At 38.4% G+C, this 22787-nt stretch overlaps 1 protein-coding gene across 1 annotated transcript in view; it reads left to right on the forward strand.

Moving 5' to 3' along the window:
• The window catches only part of FAM172A (family with sequence similarity 172 member A), a 199067-nt gene that overhangs the window by 39714 nt on the left and 136566 nt on the right, over window positions 1-22787 (forward strand). The window contains exon 5 of the mRNA XM_050912799.1: window positions 16836-16901. Within this exon, the coding sequence (XP_050768756.1) occupies window positions 16836-16901 (66 nt within the window). The remainder of the gene's footprint in view (window positions 1-16835; window positions 16902-22787) is intronic.

The raw sequence follows: 22787 nt of genomic DNA on the forward strand, positions 1-22787 counted from the left end.
GAGTTGGTTCTCTTTGACAGGATTTTCAGCTTTTCCAAGATGAAGAATTTAACACTTTCCATGTTTTCAAGAAGAGACCTATATCTTTCAGTTTTCTGGGGATATTTTTATTAAAATTCAGCAGAATAGTGATATTTTTTAATAAAGCTGTATCAGCTGTGTCAGTCCTTAATAGGAATAATTTGAAAGGAAAAAAATTCAATTATAAATCAATAGAGCGTTGTATTTCTGTATGTTCAAACAACCTAAAATTACTTTAAGATGCTCCAGCTGCTCAATTCATTAACTCAATCACAACTGAATTTTGGTATCTGTTATCTTCTGTTGATCGCTGCAGCAGAAATATCCAGTTAGCATGCCTGAAGCTGTTAGATGCAGTTATGACTGTTAAGGAAGATCAGTTCAATAGGTTGATTACTTAGGATTTTGAGAGGCTTAAGATGTAGTTATTTACCTTAACTCATGCACTGTCCTCTCTGTAACAATTCAGGAAAGCGTCGTACTCCTCCCCAAAGAGTGTCAGTTCCTTCTCGCATTCAGGGTTTCCAGATTTGCCTCTTGTGCTTTTTGGGTAGTTGCACCTCTTAACTCTTTCCAGTATATTTGCCAAATCCTTGAGTTCCTCTCTTGAGTGATACCCTGAGTATGTTGTTGGTAATAAGATGAAAGATCTTTGAGGAGAAAAACAAAGAATGTTTCTCTTTTCACTGAACTAACTGGAGGTGGGGGGGAGTGCACGTATGTTTTTGCCTTCTTTCCAGCAGTGTAAATTATATAGATGTTACGGTAGCTTTCTCTTACTTCGCTGTAGATCTGACACCCCATAACACAGGATAGAAAAAATATGTAAAAATGTTTGTAATTTCTAGATTCAGGAATTCAGCTTCTGTCCTTATTTCCAGTATACATGGCTCTATTCTAAGTGGGTTTTTTAAGATGAAACCTGACATATTTCCATCCCAGTCGGAACACATGTGTTTCACATAAAAGTACAAATAAATGTCTAAATGTATTTGAAAGTGGTTTTGTTAAGTTCTATAACCTGAACTTGGTTTTAGATGTGATTAATTTTTGTGCATTACACATGTACCTTTGTCACCTGCTGATAAGAATTTTGGTGCGGTAGACCTTAAAGCTGATGTTTAAGCAACAGGGGAAAATACTAAATGTAAGAAAAGGAGGTGTTTGACCACTGTAAGCTGCAGTTCTAGGTGAGACACCTTTTTGGATATTGTGTGTACTTTTGATTCCAGTACAAAAAATGTAAACTTAAATGAAAAATGGAGACTAAGTATTTAGTTTTCATCTAATATTGATACAACAGGCACCAAGGGAGGGTTAGTGTAGTTGGTTGCGCCATCTGAAGGTAATGACATAAATTAAAGAAGGAAATTACTCATTTGAAGTTTATGAAGATTGTAGGTAGGTAGAAGGTTCAAGCAAAAGAAAAAAATTTAGGACGGGTAACCAGAAGAAATTTTTGCATGAAAGTACTTGGAAAGTGCTAAGCATTCTTACTGCCTGGTTGTCAGAGGTTTGATACTCAGTTTCCTCTACGCCATTAAGTGTATCAAGATTGATTGTTACAGCTGATCTCAACTTTTCAAAAAATATGTTTGTTTTTTTATCATTGAAACAACTTTTTAATCCTGCTTTACTTGATACTGTGGAAATGCACATCAAGTTTTTGAAGTGAACATTTCTGTTACTGCTGACTTACAGTGGCTTTTAACTTCTAAGTTTTAAAACAAGTGTTGTTCTGTGTACTAGTTAAAAACCTGTATGAACCTGCAGGTAGCAATGGAGGTGGGGAATAATGCTAAAATAGCTGTCAGCAAAATAGAAACGATGAAACTATAGGATAGGAATTGCTTTTGTTGTGGCAGAGTGAAGTGTCAAATATGTCAGGACACAATGCTGATAGTTGCACAAGTTCTTCGTGGTTTTTCTTCAGCTTTGAACTTCATAGATCTTTCTTTGAGGGAGGGATTTGGCATTTGTTTTGCAGAAAGGGTAAGCTTTTCACAGAAGTCAAACTGTTCACTGGAAAATAGTGTGCCCAGCATACCCAACGCTCAAGAGATGCAAACTGAGCTCCTTCAGAGTGTGTACATCCATATAGGTATGTGTACAAATGTTGCTATTTCTGTGAAAGCAACTACCCTCAAAGTCAACAGGTGTAAAAGATGTGAATGGCCAGAATATTGTTTAAATAAGTGGCCAACATATAGCAGAACTCATGAATCCTTTTCCAGTATTACAGTAGTTTGTCATTACGTTTGATGGTGAGTTGAGGATTACAGCAGTCAATGTAGTGAAAGCACCTTTTGCGGGTTTCTGCCAGCCAAATGACTGATAACTATTGCATGCATTACTAAAATATAGATACAGTAAATATCACATGTGCTATCTACCTGAATCAAGTGCAGAAGGACAGAAGCAAGTCTCTCCGTCATACGTATAAAATGTACGGGCAAGGTTGATCATTGTGATCATACACGGTTGTACTTGTGAAGCTCACGCTGGCATGCACTGTTACAGTAATGGCTGAGGACCATATTTTTCTGTTCTGGATATCCATGTGGGCATAACACTTACTGTCCCAGCAAAGGGCTACAAGAATTTACCTTGTGGCTAAACCCATTAATGTGAAAAGGGGTAATGTCTTTTTTTCCATTTATGTCTTGATGTGTCTTGCGAGAAAGATCTTTGTGAGGGATGAAGAAACCTACTTGGTTCATCTTTAGAGGGGAGGCACGCTCTCTCCAAGCAGTCAAAAATTATGCATTCTAGAGTTCAGGACAGTTAGATTGAAGTCTTTTATGCCTTTATACCTGCAGGCAGATGTTTTGCCATCTCCAGGAAAGCAGGGCTTCAGCACACATAATGGTGACTTGGGAAGACAAACGCCGTATCAGAAGATAACTCTGAACATTCCCCCTTCCTCCTTCTGCCCTCAGCTTTTATTGCTAAGCATGACGTCATATGGTATGGAATATCCCTTTGGGCAGCTGGGGTCAGCTGTCCCGGCTGCGTCCCCTCCCAGCTTCTTGTGCACCCCCAGCCTCCTCGCTGGTGGGGTGGGGTGAGGAGCAGAAAAGGCCTTGACTCTGTGTGAGCACTGCTCAGCAATAACGAAAACATCCCTGTATTACCAACACTGTTTTCAGCACAAATCCAAAACATAGCCCCATACAAGCTGCTATGAAGAAAATTAACTCTCTCCCAGCCAAAACCAGCACAAGATGGTATTGATATCTTGGGTATGTTTACTGGTGGTACTGGTTATTATCTTAGAATCACAGGATAGTTTTGGTTGCACCTCGGGGGATTCTACAGTCAACTCCCCTGCTCAAAGCATGGGCAGCTTCAAAGTTATATCAGGCTGATCATTTAAAAAATTGCGGACTGCTTGTAAGCAGGAACACCATAACCATGAGTGGTTGCTACAGAGATCTACCTGCATGCTCTGGTGGTGGAGCTTCCTGGTAGACAGGAGACACCCTAGATGAAACTTGTTCCTGTGAGGTGTGAGAGAAATGACCATGGTAGATGGGGCTAGGCTCATACGGCTGTGAAGCTGACTTCTAAGGGAGCAAATGTGCTGGTTTCCGAGTGTTTAAGGTGTTCAGATGTAACGAGTCACTGAAGTTTTGTGACGTACAGTATGAAAACTTCGGAAGGAGCACCACAAATCTTATGCAACTGTTAAGCGGTTGTTCAGGAAGGGTGCTGAATGTCAGAGTGTTACAGTCAGAATGTGACACAGACTCAGAGAAGAAAGAACAGTTGCTTGCCGTATCAAGCTATGGTTTTGTCAAGTGCTGCCGTTAGTATGGATCCTGCCATCTGCTCCCAGATTCCTCTGTTATTCGGGGTTTCAGTTTCAGAGTGCGTATTGCCTTCCACCAGCTGATTTCTCAAGACATGTGTCATGACACACTTGAAAAAGTATTACCTGATAGCATATATACCCCAGCTCAACTCCATTGTGTTTGGCAAAAGTGCACTTTAAGAGAGTGTGTGCCTTGAGATCAATTTATAATAGAAAAGGAAACAGCTTGTTTGATAACGTGAGCTTGTACTCGGCAGTCAGCCAGGAGCAGAGCTCTCATTTGTCCTGGGTCTCGATCTACTATTCAGTTTACAGTGTCACACCTCTTCTCACTTAAGTATTTTGGGAATGTCAGAGAGCATTGGATACTGCTTTGCTAGCGACCACGTAAGGATTAATCATGAAGTGAGAGGTCTGATCAGTTCTTGCAGATGTCAACATAATTCAGTGCTCTTGGTCACGGTGACGTCTAGTATGCAAAAATATTTCCAGATGTATATGGTTGTAGGTAGATAAAATTCAAATAATTTTCACAGCGGATATGTTGAAATCAGCTTGTGGAAATGATCAAGTTGCATATTGAGTTGCAAGTATATGGCTTCAAGTTTGATCAGTTCTACATCAGTAAGCTAAAACTGCAAAGTAATAAAATATATCATTAATATTTCCTTCTGGAACAAATTTTTCTTTTTACAGATACAGTGTGATTGGATATTCCAAAGTAAATCCGTAAGAAGGTGTTCGTTGATCTTTCTGTAAGACAAATCTCATTTCAGTTCACAGTCTGCCTAAGAATTTAAAAATATCTTTTCTTCCACTGTCTTTTAGAAAGTTAGAGTCTTTGGTGAAATGCTCACTATGTTCTTGTGTTTATAAGTTTCTTGGACTTACCTTTCCACCTGCACAGGAAACCAGTTGAGGATATTGTCAGATACATTAGAAAGCAGAATTCATTTGGCTGCAGTATTAAATGACCTACTAATAATTTTTGACATAAAAATAGCCTGTAACCCTAGAGACAATATGGGTAAAGTGAACAGATATTAAGTAAATCATAAGGTGAATACAAGTGGGAAGTGAAGGTTGATGCACATTTTTAGTACAGTTTCATAAAGATTTTTTTGACAGGCTACATTCAGTAACAGACATGGTCCTAACTTAGATTGTAGTAACGTAGTTTTGGGCTGATTTCCAATATTCAGGAATGCATATGTTCTTGCTCCTTCATTACAACTCATAATTTTAGGAATATTGTGTTGGGAAAATAAGGCACATTAGCCAGCAGCACAAATAGCAGGAGAAGCCACAATATTCATTTCCCCTCAACTCAGCCAAAAACAGATTATTTGGCTGACTATCAAAAGGAGCAGCAGTAATTGTTTCCAGTATCAGTGGAGGCATTTTGCTGTTTAAAAAAACCCAAAGCTTCCATTTCGTTAACTCAAGAAAAGGCTTGGCTTCTGCCATCAATTAGGGGACGGAAATGGGATTCTCATGGCAAGCTGTAGGTTGCTGTCTGCCTGTGCCTCGCTGTTGGCCATGAATTGCTGCAGGTGCTGCCGGGAGCTCCCGGTGCCTCTGCAGTAGCTGCTTGCCCTCTGCAGGCTTCGCTTCTCCTGGATGCAGGAGCAGTCTGCAAGAGCAGATTCCCAAGCCTGGGTGACGAACGCAGGAGGACCTGCTGTTGTGTGTGATGAAGTGCGCAGGAGCTCAACCAGATTAGAGCCACCTTGTGAACACTGGCCAAAAGGTAGTCCCAGGTTTACAACTTAGTCTCAGTTTGTAGAAGAGAAAAATGGAAAAGGAGAAGCATGGAAAACAAGATTACAGGCAAACTGTAGACGGTAATGCGACGACTTGGCGCTTGTCAGCCTGCTTGCTGCCAAAATCTGTGGTGACATACTGGTCTCCTCCTGCCTGTTCTGTCTGGATTATGCCTTGAGCGGAACAAAGGGGGAGCGCCCATCGGCCTGTGTGCCCATTGCTCAGGTTATTGACTGACAATAGCAGTGGCGATGAAGATGCTCAGTCAGTGTGTGATCACAGCACTGCATGTTGTATAGAGCAATAAATATGGTTTTGTGGAGGGCACGTCATCCTCAATGCAGATTCTCTGCTCTGTGCTCGTGGCATAGAGATAATTGTACCAAATTCTCTTGTCATAGAACAAGTTGCTTTTAGGCAAAAATCTGTCTGATTCCTAATCTCACCTTTTCATTTTACTCTCTTGACTGTTATTTGTGTTCACTTTATTTTATCTGATATGTGATGAATTTAAAATGTCTTTCATGTGTCTTTCTATTTTATAATACCCTTTCACCAAACACAGAGCTCTGCAGGCTAGCAGCTGTGGTAGAATTATAAATTGCACACGAGCATGCTGCTCACTGTTGTTGACGTCCATTTTCTTTATCTGTAGGTGATAAAATCGCCTACTTAATGTTTCTGTGAAATGCTATAAAAATTACAGAAACTGGATCTTAGGAAGACATTTCCTTTTCAGACAGTATTTTGATATCATTGTTCAGTAGGAATTGTCATTACTTCCTACGTGATATATTTGTTACTGATAACTACTGTATTGAACCACTTGTCTAATCAAACATGGCTGTTCTTCCGCATGCCCCACCCCTCCAAAAGAGCAAAGGATCCCATCATGCAAACTTCTGTTGGGAAATTGACAGACACCAACACGAACATGAACCAATCCTGGTCATGCGGTTTATAAATGGACATCAGAATGGGCTTTTACGCAGTATTTTCTGACTCAGGCTGTTTCATAGCTTCACAGACTTTTTAGAAAGAACTGCTTAATTAGTTGGACATGCTAAGTATTATACTATTTTAATGCAAAATTTCCACTAGAGCTTGCAAAATGTCCCATTTGACAAAAAAACAAGGCTTTTCTTCTCACAGTACTTGTATTCAGTAGAAGGTCAAAGACACAAGCTAATATTTGAAGTTTGCATAAAATAATGAATTGCAATCCTTCTTAATCACTGTCATGTTAAGCAATTTTATGTGTAATTGCACTGTATCTTGGTGGTTGGACTGAGAAAGATTCCTTCCCAAATGAAGTATATAGGTAAAATTCATTAAAACACAGTAAATTATAGTGTACAGAGCTTCACTTCTAGCCGTTTTTCCTCTTCTCCCAATACTTGTGCCCACGTAGCTTAATGAGAAGTACTACACTGATGTGCTGTCTTTGGACATGTGTGTGCTGCATGATTGGCTACGTTAGTTTTTCAGTCATAATTTGATAGGAAGAAAGGATCTGCTATGCTTTTTGGACATCATAAACATAAATATTCATGAGCAACTAACAATATCCTTACGTACTGTCCTCTTATAATAAGTGAAGTAGTATGGGCTATGAAGTTTATTTTATAAACCTCAGTTACCAAGAATATTTCTTCCTCGTAGGTTTGTTTTAAAACAAAAGTAGAAAAAACCACATAAGTTAACCTTTCCAAATTTGATTGAATGAAGACATTTTAAATAATAATTTATTTCATTGTTAAATTAAATGGTTTTCCTGTACTTTGTACAAGAGCGAAAGCATCAGGATTTTACTTGTCACATATGAAGCAATCTTCCTTACCTCTTGGTTGAAAGTTCTTCTGGCGTTTGCCGTACCCGGAGTTTTTTGTAGTTTGCTCCCTCTTTGAGTTTGCCTGCCAGCAGAACGCAAGGCTAGGTTAGATGGGCTCAATCATGTGGAATACAAAAAGGAAATCTTTTCTTGAGAAACGGTGAGGAAAAAATAGAAAAAGTTCGTCGAAGTCCAACGTGTTTTCTTAACCTTCAGCTTGATACCCCCAGAAGAGCCGGTGCCTTCAGGGCAGGTTTTTCTCTCCTTAAGGGGAAGTTTCTTTCAGAGTACTAGGTATCATAACCATAGACTAGAAAAGCAGAAAGCAAGCTAGCCATTTCTCTTAGAAGTTAACTGCTGGCTTTTGTCAGTTACTCAAAGCAAGTGAGGGTCCCGAGTTCGCAGCTTAAGTATGCGATGAGTTAATGACGCCGGTGCGATCTATTTGGTTTACTTGAGCTAGTAAAAAGAGGTGCAGGTATTATTTAATAGTGAAACTGTAAATGTTTTTGTGATTTGTGTTCATGAGGGTATCAACTACTGTTTGTGCCAAGAAAAGAAAAAAAAATGCTGCTAACGGTCAGCGCCATGGCCCTTTTCAGCTAAATTTATGTAAATCCAATTTATTTTGACCCACTACTGTTCTGGAGCACGGTGGCAAAATGGTTAAGACATCTTGCTATGGAAAGAAGGTGTTAATTTGAGTTCTGCTCTGGATTTACATAAAATTAAGCCTTCAGTCCATCTGTGAATATTTATCTGGTCATTTCTGCTGAGGAATCAAAGGTGGCAAAATGAGATGCTTGACACATCACTGACTTTTTTGTCTGTGACTACAAAAGCTGGTATGCTTTAACTATGTTAATCTGATATGTCAGTTGGGTTTGGCATGGATTTTTAACCTTTCACAACTGCATAGCACCACCTCTCCACGTAAACTACATTTTTTTCATTAATAGTTGAAATAGTCAAAACTGCTACTGCTCTTCCTTCCAGATCCCTTTTTATAACTCATCTCTAATATGAAATTTAGAGATAACAATCCAAATTTTTAGTTCTTGAATTGGAATATTAAAATGTGTTTATAAGCCTCATTTATATTTGTTCCTCTGTTATTCTTTTGGGCTTTTTTTAGTTTCCTTCTTTATTTTGCGACCTTTTCATCCTTTTGTTTCTTATCTCAGCTTGGAGATATAGGTCATGCTTTCTGCTGATGTTTAAATGCTTCTAGCACAAGGTGCTTGATTGAAGCCTCTGCTTAGTACTAATACATATATATGTATATGTATTCATATTTAAAAAGAATTGAGAATTTTCATAAAATGGGCTATGTAATTAAGCCATTTCTGAAGCCAAATAATTGTCAAGCAATTTCTAAAATTAGAGATGCTTTTCTTAAAGAGGAAAAAAAGAAAAAAGAAAAACAAAAAATAAACCAACAGGTGTCAGCAAAGACCATGTAACAAAACATTGGGTCAAATCACATCAACAGTATATGCTGCATTCATCACAAATCCCTGTTGTTTTTCATTTAATTCTCTCAAAAGATCTTGAGATCCTATTTGTGATCAGTCAACTCAGAATCCAGAATATCACACCCATGTGTTAAGATTGAATTGAATTGCTTTCAGTAGAAAATGCAAGAAATCCCTTAGAGGTAATGTCAATTCCATCTTAATGAATTGTTCTCCCACACTATAATCCAAGTGAGGTCTTTTGTGGATTTTTAAAATGCCATTGATTTTTTTTTTTCTCCCCCCCCCCCCCCCCCTTTTTTTTTTTTTTTTTTTTTTAGCTTGCAGTGAGCAGAGCCTTTAGAAAGTCCATTCAGCTTTTAGGGTTTTTTTGTTCTGGCATGGTGATGGTGGATTTTTTTTTTTGTTTGTCCCAGTTCTTAGGTAAGTCTGTGTCCAAGAGCAGTATGTCAAAAAGTTCCTTTGCATCTCTCATTGTTACTTATTGGCAGGTTTGTCACTTGAGAGTCAAAATAAAGTTCATTCAACCAAGGCTATGGCAGCCACACTAGCAAGCCTCGGGTCAGTCCCACCACTTGAGATTTGCCGCAGGGCAATCAGTTGGAATTCATTTTGCATTTGTTTCACTGAACGTTATTGCTCTTAGACTGCGAAGAGGAAAAAGTTGTGGGTAGACTACTGTTTGTTATGAGGATTGTTTCCTTGTCGTGCTCATTTTCTCTTTTTGCATTAAAGTGCTTATTACCAATGAGGAGACAAATCTTATAAAACAAGAAAATCCATTACTCGTAATGGCATTGCTTCTAGTGGTTTGTACTTGGTTTTTTTTAAGATTAGTGATAAAACCTCCAACCTGTGTACACTACCTTGAAGTTCTTAGAAAATACTAGTAGTGCTGAGAGGCCTAATCTCTTAGGCTGAATTTAAATTATTTGAAAATACTATCCTTTCTATGCTTGTGAAAGATCCATTTTTTGAGAAGGTTAGATTCAAGAGGTTGTAATTTGTTATGTCAGGTGTGAATTGCTAGTTGAAGGCATTTCAGAGGTCTGGGGAGCTGACGGTGAATCTCTTGCTGTACTGCGCGAAGTCAAGTTGAACATAGTACTTCAGGGAAAAAAAGAACTCAAAGGCAAATGAGGTTGATTTTGGTCTACATGTGGATTTGTCAGGTGAACTGGTAATGTTCAACTGTTACACATTTTAAGTGCAGTTCTGTCACAGGGTGGGAATTGACAAGTGAACCTAAGGTTGAATTGTTTCTGCAGTCTCTAAAGAAAAATAAAAAGCCTTGCATTTTTCTTTACTTCAATTCAAAGCATAGAAAATTATGTCTGAACGAGTTATTGTAGAAGGTAGAGATGGTCAGACTTCAGTGGTTTCTGAACAAGTCTTTTTCACTAATATTTTTAATTGTAATTCTTTCCCTTCTTTTTTTCTCTTTTTTTCTGCAACATATGTTTATATAGGAGATTAAACTGAGGTTAAAGTGTAGTTAACTCATAAGGTTAATAGAGAAATAATAAACTACTAATGACACTAATAATGTACTAATTCTTTTTATGGTATGACTTACGAAAAACCAGGAAGTCAAGCAAGAAGGAAGGTGCCATCGCACCTATGTTTCATTAGCTACAATTGCCTTAATTTTAAATGTCATATCTGTATTACTGTAAAAAATCTGGCCACTAATAAAAACCTACAAGCAAAATTATTGCCATTAGAGTCTCTTACTGTCTGCACTTTCATGTACTTTGAGAACTGTCTTTAAAAATTAATGAAAACAAGTGATCTGATAAGGTGTTGAAGGAGTGTTGTTGCACAAGTTGACATCTTCGGAAGCAGAAGCCTCCTATCCAGTGAGTAAGTGTATCATTGCCAACACATCTCACTCTTGCTGGGAAGCAGCCTCTGTTAACTTTGAGAGAGTAGTTCTGTGTCCATTCACATTTAGTCCTTGGAGTAGTGAACAGTGGTAACAAGAGTCGTAATGTCGGTGATGGGGTTCTGTTTGTGTTTTGAATAGCTGTGAATGAGGAACATGATGAGGGAAATCTCAGATCCATCCAGCTGGATCTGGTCCACCAGAAGAATGTATTTAACTGGTAATTTGCTCCCTTTCCTTTTTTCCTAGAAATCTGCTAGAAGTGTGTAGGAGAAGGCAGTGGTATGGACAACTTGGGTTAAGAGCTTGGACTCCCTTATGCTTTGTCCAAGGTCTTGTAATCCGTCCTCTTGTCATGTGAGTGGTTGTAATGTCAACTGCTCGCATGTGCTTTATCCTTTGTCACGTCACATGTGCTTTATTCTTTATCGTGTGTTAACCATACACCAACCATTTGACAGGGTTGTTGGCATTTTGGTCATGAGGGATGCGCATATGGGAGAAGAGAGGGACATGTGGCGTTTGATTGTCTTCATAGAGACTTTGTGGTTTGTGCTAACCGAAGGGTTCCTCGCGTCTGTTGTGAATCCATGAACATTCGTTGCGTGGTAATGATTTCCAGTGACTACTGATGGGTGCTGGTTTAGAAGCGAAAGGCCACAAGTCACATGGGCCTGTGCCATTTCTTTAATATGTTTTTAGCAGAGAATTCACTCTTGAGAAAACATTTTGCAAGTTTAGGTAGTTTACTTTGTCCTTTTTTTTTTTCCCTGCTTTGCAGCGGGTTTGCTGTTCTGTTCATGTATGTAGTCTGGTGGTGGGTAGAGTTACCCGTGGTTGGTTTTGAAAGTGGGAGCACGCTCAGGGGAAAAAAAATAGAGAATTCAAAGGACTTGGGTTGTAAAGCACGGGGCAGGGGGGGCAGGGCTTGACGAGCAAGGCTCAGTGCACTTCACTGCGTCCCAGCATGGTTTTTGATGTGGTATGTACTGAAGCAGCTCTTCTGGATTAGGATGTAGGTGTTACGAAACAAGTCGCTGAGTTGTGATCTGTTGTCTGTATACCTGGCTATCTCTGTTATGAAAAAGTTCACCGGTGGGTCAGCTACAGTTCTGCTCTTCCTCATGTGTGCCAGGCTGGTTCTTGACATTTTTGGTACGTGTTATAAGGCTTCTTTCAGTTTCTTGCAGACTTAAAATGGGGATATATTATTTTAAACTGAGTTATTTTGGAGTTGCCTCCTTCCTTTGTGGGCCTGCTTTTGGTTGTCCTCTTTTCCAGACCTCTGCTGTTTAAAGACCTCTGGTACTTAGTGCATTGAAGAGTCTCTTTGGTATTTGCCTCCACTTACCATGTTTAGGCTTCAGTACCTTCAGGATCTTTGTAACTTTAAAGGTGTTGGTCTCAATGGCTCTTAGTCTTTAATTTCTCTTTTCACATAGTTGTATGCAGGTATTGATCTTTTGATCATGTAGCTTCAGGGTGGTGTGTTGCAAAGATTATGCTGCTAACAGAATTTTTCAGTGCTTTTTGGTAATTGAAGACAGTCCTGAAGAAAGTCGTCTATATGAACAATATAACCTTAAAAGGACACAAGTCATATGAAGCCAGGACCTTACCAATTAATGTGTACCAGAACTAGGTTTCCATCTGGAGTTTCAGTTTTGCTCTGCAGACTGCATGCAGCATTTGGCCACCATTGTGCAGAATATTTAGCAGTGCAAGGGTAAAATCGCAGCTCTGTCATAAGAGAATGTGTTTCTCTTTTCTTTCTGTAGTCTTCCGTGACTCTATCCTTTTTGCTGTCCATCCAAGTCATCAAATTTAATTTCTCTGTAATTAAAATAGGTTATGTTCTGGATCCATACGAAGGATCACTGTTCATGACATAGGTCTGTCCCTCAATTACCGTAAGACTATTGAACTTTGCAGATGTCATATTTGGGGCCTTTGAAAAGGTGCTTCTGGAGGTGTTCACACTGTTATATCCAACATAAGTCAGAAGACTGACTGTTTTAAGCTCCTCAGAAGGGCAGTTGTGAGGACTGGGGTTTCGTTCCTGTCCTGAACCATATGTATTACTGCTCTTAACCTTGTCCACAGTAGATGAAGGAAAACTGTAACAAGAAAATGGTAGCAGAGATTAGGTACTTGTGTTTTTAATATGCCCAGGATAATCCACTGCTTTTACTGTTCAGGACGTGTTCCACTTGGCTGTGGTCCCTGCTGTCATCAGCGTGCCTTCATTCTGGGAATTTTTCTAGTTCAACATAAGTAAGATAAGCTGTGACTTCATTTAGGGCGGAACATCCTCAAGCATACGGAAAGCAGGACACTGGCTCCTCAGCTCACCGAGAGCAAATTGAAGTATAAGCCATTTAGTTTCCTTCCAAAGAGGACCACTTTCTGCTGGGAAGAAAGTTTCTCCTATCCCACAGTTTGAATACAACCTTTTTGGGGGGGTGGAAGTGTTAGGCTAAGCACCTTTTTGTGGTTGGAAAGGATTTCTCCCTTGCTATCAGACTAGGTGATGAGAGGCATGGAATTTTTTTGGTTTTGTGTTTGGTTTTTTTTCCCCCCAGTTCTCAGAGCAGGCAATAAGAACACCTTGATAGTGCTTAGTTCAGATACTTACCCTGTTTGGGATGTGTTTTCCTGATAGACTGCACTTGGAAGTGAATGAAGAGCAGAGATACTGTAAAATGAGGTTGAAGTTTCCAGTGTCTCATACAAGAAGTACAGAACTACCATTTTTTCCTCCATTCATCAGGCAATTAATTTCACACACTTTGGGCAAGCCTTACTTTTGGTTCTTTTTCCTTTCCCATCTCAGACATGGTGCTGCCTGCTCACCAGCAACCTTACTACCTTGAATTACAATGCAGCGTACTGCTTCCAGTATTGGCACACCTTGCAAGTTGCAAGGATTTTAGAAAAAGCATAAATATCCCACATTAGTACGAATTACATGAGTAGGGCTCTCTAGCAAGTGTTACAGTTTGCCTCCAGAATGGCTCGTAATGGACAATTAGTTGCTTGATAGTTCCAGATGAGTTATTAACACTGGACTGGATTGAACAGCCTCTGTCACTAAATACATGTAGTCATGAGCAACCATACAACCGATGATTAGTCCAGGAGAGTTCATAGCATGTAACCATACTCACCTTCTCATGCAAGAAGTCACTAGACACTTTTCAACAGCCTACAACAGTTTGCCGATCTTAAAGATAAAATACCAGCATACACAAGCTAATACTACTACTTAAAGAAGTTGTGGCTACTTAAATTGTATAGATTTGTAATAGTAAGTCTAACTAGTGGTATATAAATAATATAGCACAGTTCTCTTTTTAATGCCTACAGAAAAGATATTTTAAAAGTTAATTTTTTAAAAATCACAGATCAGCTGTAAAATAACAAGAAGTAATTAAAATCATAAAATTCCAAAAATAATGTTGGATTTGTAGCATTTTTCAATACTTGCAACCATATTCCTAGGCAGGATGGGATTTTGCTAAATTTTCCAGGCACATCCATGATAAGTGCAGGAAACCTAGCCATTATGGTGATAGGGAATTTTGGGCTTTGACGCTACTTCAAGAAATCTTGTGCGTCACCTTCCATTCTTTAAAGCTGACAGCGTACCAGCCATTGCTAGGATGTCCCTGAACTTGTTGATCTTCTGCTGCCAAAAAAAGCCTCTTGTGGTCTTACGTATAATGGGGCAGTTTATGGCAGGCTTTCCCCAGGTCTGTCTGGGCCATGGAGACCATCCAGGTGCTGAGCTGCCTGAGGATCATAATCTCACACTTTGCATCCGAGCCTCCAACCTACTGTATCTTTCTTCATGTTTACTCTTATTAAAAGCATTCATTAGGTTAAGTCTTTGCTGTACCAGAGTGCTCTACTCATTTAACAGTCCCATTTTTAAGGCTGATACCACTATTTATTATATTAGAGTAGTGCATAAAGAGCCAGTTAGGATCAGAGCCCCATTGAGCCAGGCTGTGGAAAAAATGAGTGAAGGTTTATTTCTGCCCTGAAGACATCACAGTCTAAATAAATGAGAGAGAATAGAAGAAATAGATACAAACACATAGCTGCACAAAAGGGTAGATTTTTGCAAGTAGTGTCTAAAATACATTTTCTTCATAGCGATTTTTTTTCTCTTCCAAGTGTTCTTTTAGTGTTTTTGACGGTTAGTAGATGCCTGGATTTAGAGTGAAAAATAAAATTTCTATGTTTGAGGCCATATTATCATTATAATCATTTTAATGTCTGTACAACATCAGCATCTGAGACTGCAGGAACTTAACTGCTTTACTTGTTGGCATTACACTGAAGTTGATTTCGGTGAACCATAAAAAGTTTGGCCCTGAAGGTAAAATTACACTGTATGCATGTTCCTAACATACTGCTTTGGGGATAAACATGTCTTAAATCAACTCATCGCTCACAGCTAAATTCCTTCTCCAAATGCAGTTTCCCTGTAGATAGTAATGTTCAGTAAGACTGATTTTCTTTAAAACCATAAAGTTTTTTGAACATAATTCTATCAATAAACATATTTGAGCAGGGTAGCAAAGAATTCACATAATCCTAATAAAGATTTGGGGTTTTTGTGAAAGGGAGGGAGGGGCACGCGCCAACATTTTTAATTAGCTTTCATCAGTACCTCTAATTTGTTCAAATGTGTTCCAAACGTTTGCATATTGTGTTTGCTCACATGTACATAATGAAAACTTTTGGACTTCATTGAAACTTTATTTGGTAATTGTGCATTTGGAAAATTAAAATTGAAGTTTATGATACCCTGGCTCCTACTTGCTCAGTTCATAGTGTGTTGTTAAGATGCCATCACTTGAGAGCTTTGTTACAGCGACGTTTCTGTTGTGGCTTAATATGCTGTGGGTTCAGATGGCTGTAATTGTGGCCTTGAGGGGCTGGGCTAAAGAATACCAGCTGGGTTTGTACCCAGATATTCTTGGATTAATATTTTGGGACTTAGATCTTGTCCTGTCTGGAATTTAAACATAGTTCCCCAAGCTTTAAAGGGAAGGCAGGCACTATTTGAGACTCTTAATGAGCACTTTTTTTCCTCTTTAATTTGCCTTTTTTTTTCTTCTTTTTTTTTTTTTTTTTCAGTCCTGTAGCCAGTGAAATCCAGGCAGTTACTTCCAAACTGTTTTTACAGCCCCATATGGACAAAGCGCTTTAGTTTGTTCCTGAGCTTAATTCCCAAATTAATAATAGCTAGAAAGTTCTTACATCTGCATCTCCATTTTTCTTAGAATATATAAGGGTGAAAAAAAATTTCCCTCAATATTAGGCAAGCCTTTGAAGTGTGAACAACTTTGTTACATTTGAGACAGCAAGTCTTTCGTTGCAACTAGGTTGATTTTTTTTTGGGGGTTGCTGTTTGAAATAATTCCTTTTGTTTCAGGTCTAAAGTTTCAATTTTATTTCTACATGGAGACAAGAGACTTAAACTCCCCCATAGTGGGGAATCAGTCAGGGTTTTTTTTCTATTTAGAAACCTTTGACCCATCCCTCCCCTGTTCAGTGAATAGAAACGGCAAGGCAACTTGTGCTGAGGGTGGCTACAGATCTGCTCTCCATGTAGCTCATGAAGTGAACCTGCAGGGGAGAGGGTTTCAGGAGTCCTGCTTATGGAAAAAATGCTTTTAAAGTACTTCTTTGCAAAAGAGAGCCTTTCTTGTACCCCTGAGTATATATTAATTGGTTATAATCCTTAGTTTTGAGGCACATAATTATTCACACAGCAGCCCGTGATGGATTCACAGGTACAGTTACAATTTCTTTGTACTGGCAAGCAGCCTTTTCTGAGGGACAGAGAGGACCTTTTTGTGTAAAGCTCCAAGTTTTATAATTAGTTGTATAGTAAAGGATTCGGATAAGTGGGAAAACATATACAAGTACTTAGAAGTTTAACCAACTAGCCTTTAAGTTGTCTGCCTGGATATGTCATTACTGTAAGTGGTTTAATATCTATTTGCATTTCTTTTTTTCTTTTCCTTCCAGATCATTACTAAATATGTTTATGAACTACTGCAAAAGGAATGCCACTTGAAGAAAGTAACTCTCCCAGTAAGTATAATTTTTTTTCCATAGACGATGTTTGTTTGGATCTGTAAAAAGCATAGCCTGCAATCCAGTGTTCAGATAAAGACAAGGTGTGCCAAGGCTCTGTGCAGGGCATTGTCTCAGGACAATGCCTTCGCATGCAACATGTGCGTGCATCTGGAGACGTGGTTTCACCTCACTTCTCACGTGTTTGATTTCTCCAGCTGAGCCTTCCTTGCCTTAAGTAGTTTCAGTAAACTACTCCAAGTCTTTTTTTAAAACACACTTTTTCAGTAACTTGTAACATTCATGTAATATAAGATGCTGCTGTTGTTTAGTGAAAATATGTGATCAACCCTGGAAGTGATGAAGCATTCCCCAAAGAACACATACGAGAGTGTTTGTAAATACATGCAATACCATGATGATGGTCAGGTGTTTTTATGTTCTGTACTGGAGAGCGTAGGGGAGACTGTAGTGTGACAGCACTGTGTAGGTTTTCCGTCACTATCATAAAGGATTCGTATAGTCTTTGGGAAGCTTTTGCATTACTGCTGTTGTCAGCCAGTCCTTCGCATTCAGTCGAGGAAGACCCATTTGGGCTAAGGAAGGAAAAGGTCCTTTGCTTTAGCAGTTCTGTAATGTTTCTCAGTTCCCATTTGCATTCCCTAAGTGTTATTTAGGGAAAGTTTTGATAACCTGCCCAAACTACTCAAGGTTTCCTAGCCAGGCTTTGCCAGTGTCTCCTAGTCAGGGCAGAAGGACCTGCGCTAGGAGCTCCACGGAGCAGTCAGAGGGCGAGCAGCAGCTCTCCTCTGCACTCCCAGCCTGCTAAACCACGTAGGCTGCACCGATGCCCGGAGACCGCTTGAGAAAGCATGTCCCCACTTCAGATTTCCCTGCGTAGACAGAGAGGAGGATTGGGTTCATCATGGCAGTCTGCCTGGTGCAGTGCTGGTTGTGATCTCTAACTTCTTTGCGCAAATAGTTTTCTTTGTTGGGGAAGTTTTGGTCCAAGGAGTACCTCCAGGTACCAGACAGGTCATGTGTCAAGCCATGTCACCCTCTCTCTGTGAAACCAGGAGGCTGTCATGTATGAACTTTAAAGTGCCTGAGTTTTGAGGCTATAGAACTTTCTTTGAATGTCCTTTCTAAAAAGGAGTATGCATGTAAGTAATGCGATGCTAAGGCTGATCTATTAGCTTCAAAAAATGAAGATGGACAAGCTTGGAATAAGTATTACAACACGTCCATCACCTCTGTCACACACGTGGGGACTAGTCTGGACGGGTCTGAGATTTGGGTGTCTGGCTTGGGAGAAGAATGGCCCTGTCTAGCTCCCACTGTTGAATTAATCTGGTTTTACTCATATTTATAAATTATGTAGTACGCGCTGACGTACTGATGCAGTTTGTCAGTAGTACATTTAAGCTATTCTCAAATGTATTACTTCCAGCTTCTACAAAGTGTCATAATTTAATTGCATTTTGGAGCAAAGTAAGAACTCACAAAATATATGCAGCTGTTTAATTGTGAGCAGTGTGGAAAATTTGGCACAAGGTATGAGCACTGTTCTTTAGTAATGACTATTATGTGTAGGAAGCCCTCGCCACAGTCAAAAATAGGTTATGAAGAGGCCTACAAAAATGAGAAAAATGAAACAATCTATGTAGAAGCTGAAAAATTAAAGCTGCCTAAAGGCTATGTTTAAATCACCACTGACAGACTTCCAAGTAACAACACAAAAAACCCCTAGTTCAAACTAGTAAAGGAGACTAATAGAGGTAATAAGACAGCTTGTAGCAAGAGTAAGTCCTGTGCAAGTGAGGAAAATAGAAAAGACATCAATGCTGGCAAGTTACATATAAAATCACAGTAAGATCTCCCAAAACTGAATTTGAGGAGCTTGTTACAGTTGTAAAGGCTAATATTAAAAGAGAGCTGATGAGGCTGATAGATGAGCTGCATGCGAAAGCAATGCTCAGCTCAAATAAGAAAAACTAACATGATTATTTCCAATATTATTTGTCCAATTTCCACACTTGATTATTATTAATTTTTTTTTAAACAGGATATAATTCTGAGGAACTGTCTGAAATTTGACGTATCAGTAGAGGAGATCTTAGGACAAATTGATGTATCGCATAATAATCAAATTCCAGGATGAGATGGTTTTTAAGCCCAAGGTTCTATAAGAAGTCAAATAGGAAGCTGCAGAACAACCAACTAGTATGTAACTTACTGCTGATATCAGCTATTTTCATCAGAGAAATGGAAAAAGAGTAAATGTGATAGTCTTTGAAAGGCCTCCAGGAGTGATTCATAGTGATTCCTGTGTATCAGGGGGAAATAATATGTTGGGGGAAAAGTCAGTACAGGTTTCTTTTTAAAAAACATACTAGAATTCATTGAAGGAGTCAGAGATCACATGAAAAAGAAAGATCCTGTCAGTAAAAGAGTACATGGATTTCCAATGAGCTGTCAACAAGCTTACCAAATGCTTTTAAAAAGCATAGGAGGAGGGAGTCCCCTTATGAGTTAATAATTAGTTAAAAGAGAAAAAAGGTGTTCATATTTTACAGATGAAATAATTTGTTACCGGTGCAGTGTTATTAAGGCCTGCAGTGACATAGTTGTAAATAAAAGGAAAAAAGGAATTGATAGAAGCTAACAAATTTTGCTGTTTTTTCTAAAATTATTTAAAATACTTAAATGTAAAGCTGATTGTGATGAGTTGGGGAATTATTTCATGATGCTGAATGATTGGATGATAAAAAGACATGAGATTCAATTCTGGTAAATGTGAAATTATGGGGAAAATAACTCACTCAGTAAACACAATGGTGGCCTCTAAATGAGCTATTACAACTCAGGAAAGAGCTTGGAGTGATTGTGAATAGTTCTCTGAGAACATCAGTTAGTGCTCAATGGCAGTCAAAAACCCTCAAAGCAAATAGGATGCTAGGAATTATGAGGTGTTGAGAACAAAACAGAAAAACATCATCATTCCACTCATTATGTGGGCCCTCATCTTGAACACTGCATGGCGTCTGGACACCGTATCAAAAAGGATATGAAGAATTAAAAATAAAAAAATACAGAGGAGGGTTACAAGGATGATCACAGGCATGAAATGCTTTTCAGACAAAGAAGGATTAGACAAAGATTCTTCAGCTTGGAAAATAGATGACTGAAGAAGGAATATGACAAATCTATAAAATCATGAAAGGTGTAGAGAAGATGAATAGGGAATGCTTTTTCACTTTTTTCGTAATAGGGAAGCTAAGGGACATCAAGTTTAAATTATCAGGCAGGAGATCTCTACTGAAAGAGAGGCACTACTATTTCATATACGTCCCAATTACATCGTGGAACTCATTGCCACAGAATACTATCAAGGAGAAAGGTATAAATGCGTTCAGAAAAACCATTTGACAATACTAGGGTGGGATAGGTGCAGTGAACTATTGTACGTGCTTGTCCAGTTATAAACTCTGCCTCGGGAGGGTCCAAAGTTACTGGTTGCCAAAATCAGGGAAGAATCGCTCTATAACTTTGTTCTCATACTGTTCCCCTAAGCAATCTGCCAGTTGTCAGAAACAGGACCCTGGGACCTTGATCTGACCAAGTTGGCTCTTTTTATGACTATGAACATCTTAGAGGTGAATACGAAAACATGTTTTTTCTGAACTTCGTCACAGGTGATCAGAAAGTTGGTGTACTGGCCTTCCTTTTTCTGTCAGCTGATAATGAAGTAGACAGTGTAATGTTTGATGTTTAAATGATGTTTGAATAGATGAAATGTGTTTCAGGACTGTATTAAGTGGAGTATTTTTTTTTCAGCATGATTTTAGTAGTGTATGGAAATGCTATGCTTCAAAGGTTTAGGATGACAGCATTTCATGTTCTCTCATCTTTCTTAATTTCAACCTCGTGCAAAGTCCAACTTACTGTCTTTATTTTGCTTTCTCAGGTGGCAGCTTCAGTTTTGGACACAATTATTTGTAAATTTCTTTTCAGATTTGAAAATAAGAGCAGTTTGGAAATCAGGAAAGCTTGTCCATTATTTTATTATGTCATCATCTCTGACAAAACATAAATTTGAGCATTTTTTCCTACACAGGGAGGCTGAGATGCATGTTGCATTATCATTACTGTAAAGTATTGTAGCTCTCTTAATGTTCAACATATACTACTGGACTTGAAAATTTAAATGAAGAGACTCATATTCAGGGAGAAGCCGTTCAATTATTTCTTTTAAATTTCTCATTTTGTGCTCCATTGAAAGTTATATTATGAATATAAAGATGACTGCAATTTTTTTATCCAGATGAAGTCTTTGTATTTCTCTAGTTTTAACGGCATAATCAGTGATTGATCTTTGCAGTTCTTTAGCTGTTGAGGACAAATAGAGGGTGCTTCTGAATTAAATGCATCTTTAACGGCTTCTGGGAAGGCTTGAGATGGAAGTTTAAATGATTACTAACAGGGTTTATTGACGATGGCACTGAAAGGTCTCACTTTGTAGAATCTTCTAACTTATCAATGCTTTTACTCTTTCACTTCAACAGGTAAAACTTCATTCAGTAGTTCTCTTGATCTACTAGACAGCCAAGAACTATTTTTCTTAGAGAAACAATGGTCTGTTATCTCCACTGCATGTTCCTTTTGACTATTTTGTTGCCTAAGTCCAGTCAATACTTGTTTTGTAAAAATTCCACTGATTTTAGGTTTGTTAAGTTAGTTGTGGTAATGACCAAATGCTAATTAGCTGCTTGTAATATTGATCAGCAGTTTTGATTTTTTGCAATTTTGAGTGAAAAATTATAAATCAGGATATTCAATATTGTGAAGACTGTAACATAAGTGAGTTAGTGATATTTATGTAGAACCACATAACAGAAGACTTTCTTATCTTGCGAAGCAAATGAACAGCTTTCTGTCTCTGCCAGCTGCTCACGATTCTCACAATCTTTTTGAGTCTTTTCAGTTTCAGTTCCATTTATTTGCCATTTTGTTTCCTCCAGCCACAAGTTACACCTGTTTCACTTGTTTGTAGGCTCTAGGCTCATAATTTTTATTGTGTTTCTTAACTGGAATAAGAAAAATATTAGTGGGGTTTTTTCCCTTTAAAAATTTAATGTTCAATCTTAAACTTAAAAACTTCCAATTTACAAAATAAAAGACCCCTAGAGCCTAGTCAGGTCTCGTGCATCTTGGGTTGGTAATGGCTAAGAACTGAAAATTAAGTCAATGTCGATGTGGTAGCATGAATGTCAGTAAGATTAGATTTCAAGTATAGTTTGATCTTACCCTATATATTGGTAGCAGTTGTGCAAAATACTAACTAGTATGCTGCTGAAATACCCTATAGACTGGTACTACTGTATTAGGTGATAGCTCATCTGAGACAGAATTTGTATGGAAAAAGTAATTCACTGTTTGAAAACCTTAAGAACGTCATAATATATGTAGAATGCATAACTCAGAGAATTCACTATAACTGCATACATTCATAAACTTTAAGGTATAGTTGTGTGTTGGAAAAATAAATCTAAGAAAAGGAAAATTAAACTTTAAACAGTACTTGTAAACAGTAAGTTATCAGCAGAATTTAGATTGGTTTGACATTCCTAGCTGCAGATTATTGGAAGATTGTTGTTGCGTGTGAATAACAATGTTGAATCAAGTTGTTAAATTAAACTACTTGAAGTTCAGCATTTTACTGAATTTATTCGATTTGTGTTTAAATAAAGGATCAGAAATAAGTGTTCATGAGTAGGTCCAGAAGAGAAAGTGGCTAATAAATATAAATTATTTTATGCGGACTCAGCGTGTCTAGCACTAAATGGTATTCTACGTTGATTTGTCAATAAAGTAAGGTTGTGCACAGGAGTGACCTTTATGTGC

This window comes from Gymnogyps californianus, chromosome Z, assembly GCF_018139145.2.
Source record: "Gymnogyps californianus isolate 813 chromosome Z, ASM1813914v2, whole genome shotgun sequence".
Taxonomy (NCBI): Eukaryota; Metazoa; Chordata; class Aves; order Accipitriformes; family Cathartidae; genus Gymnogyps; species Gymnogyps californianus.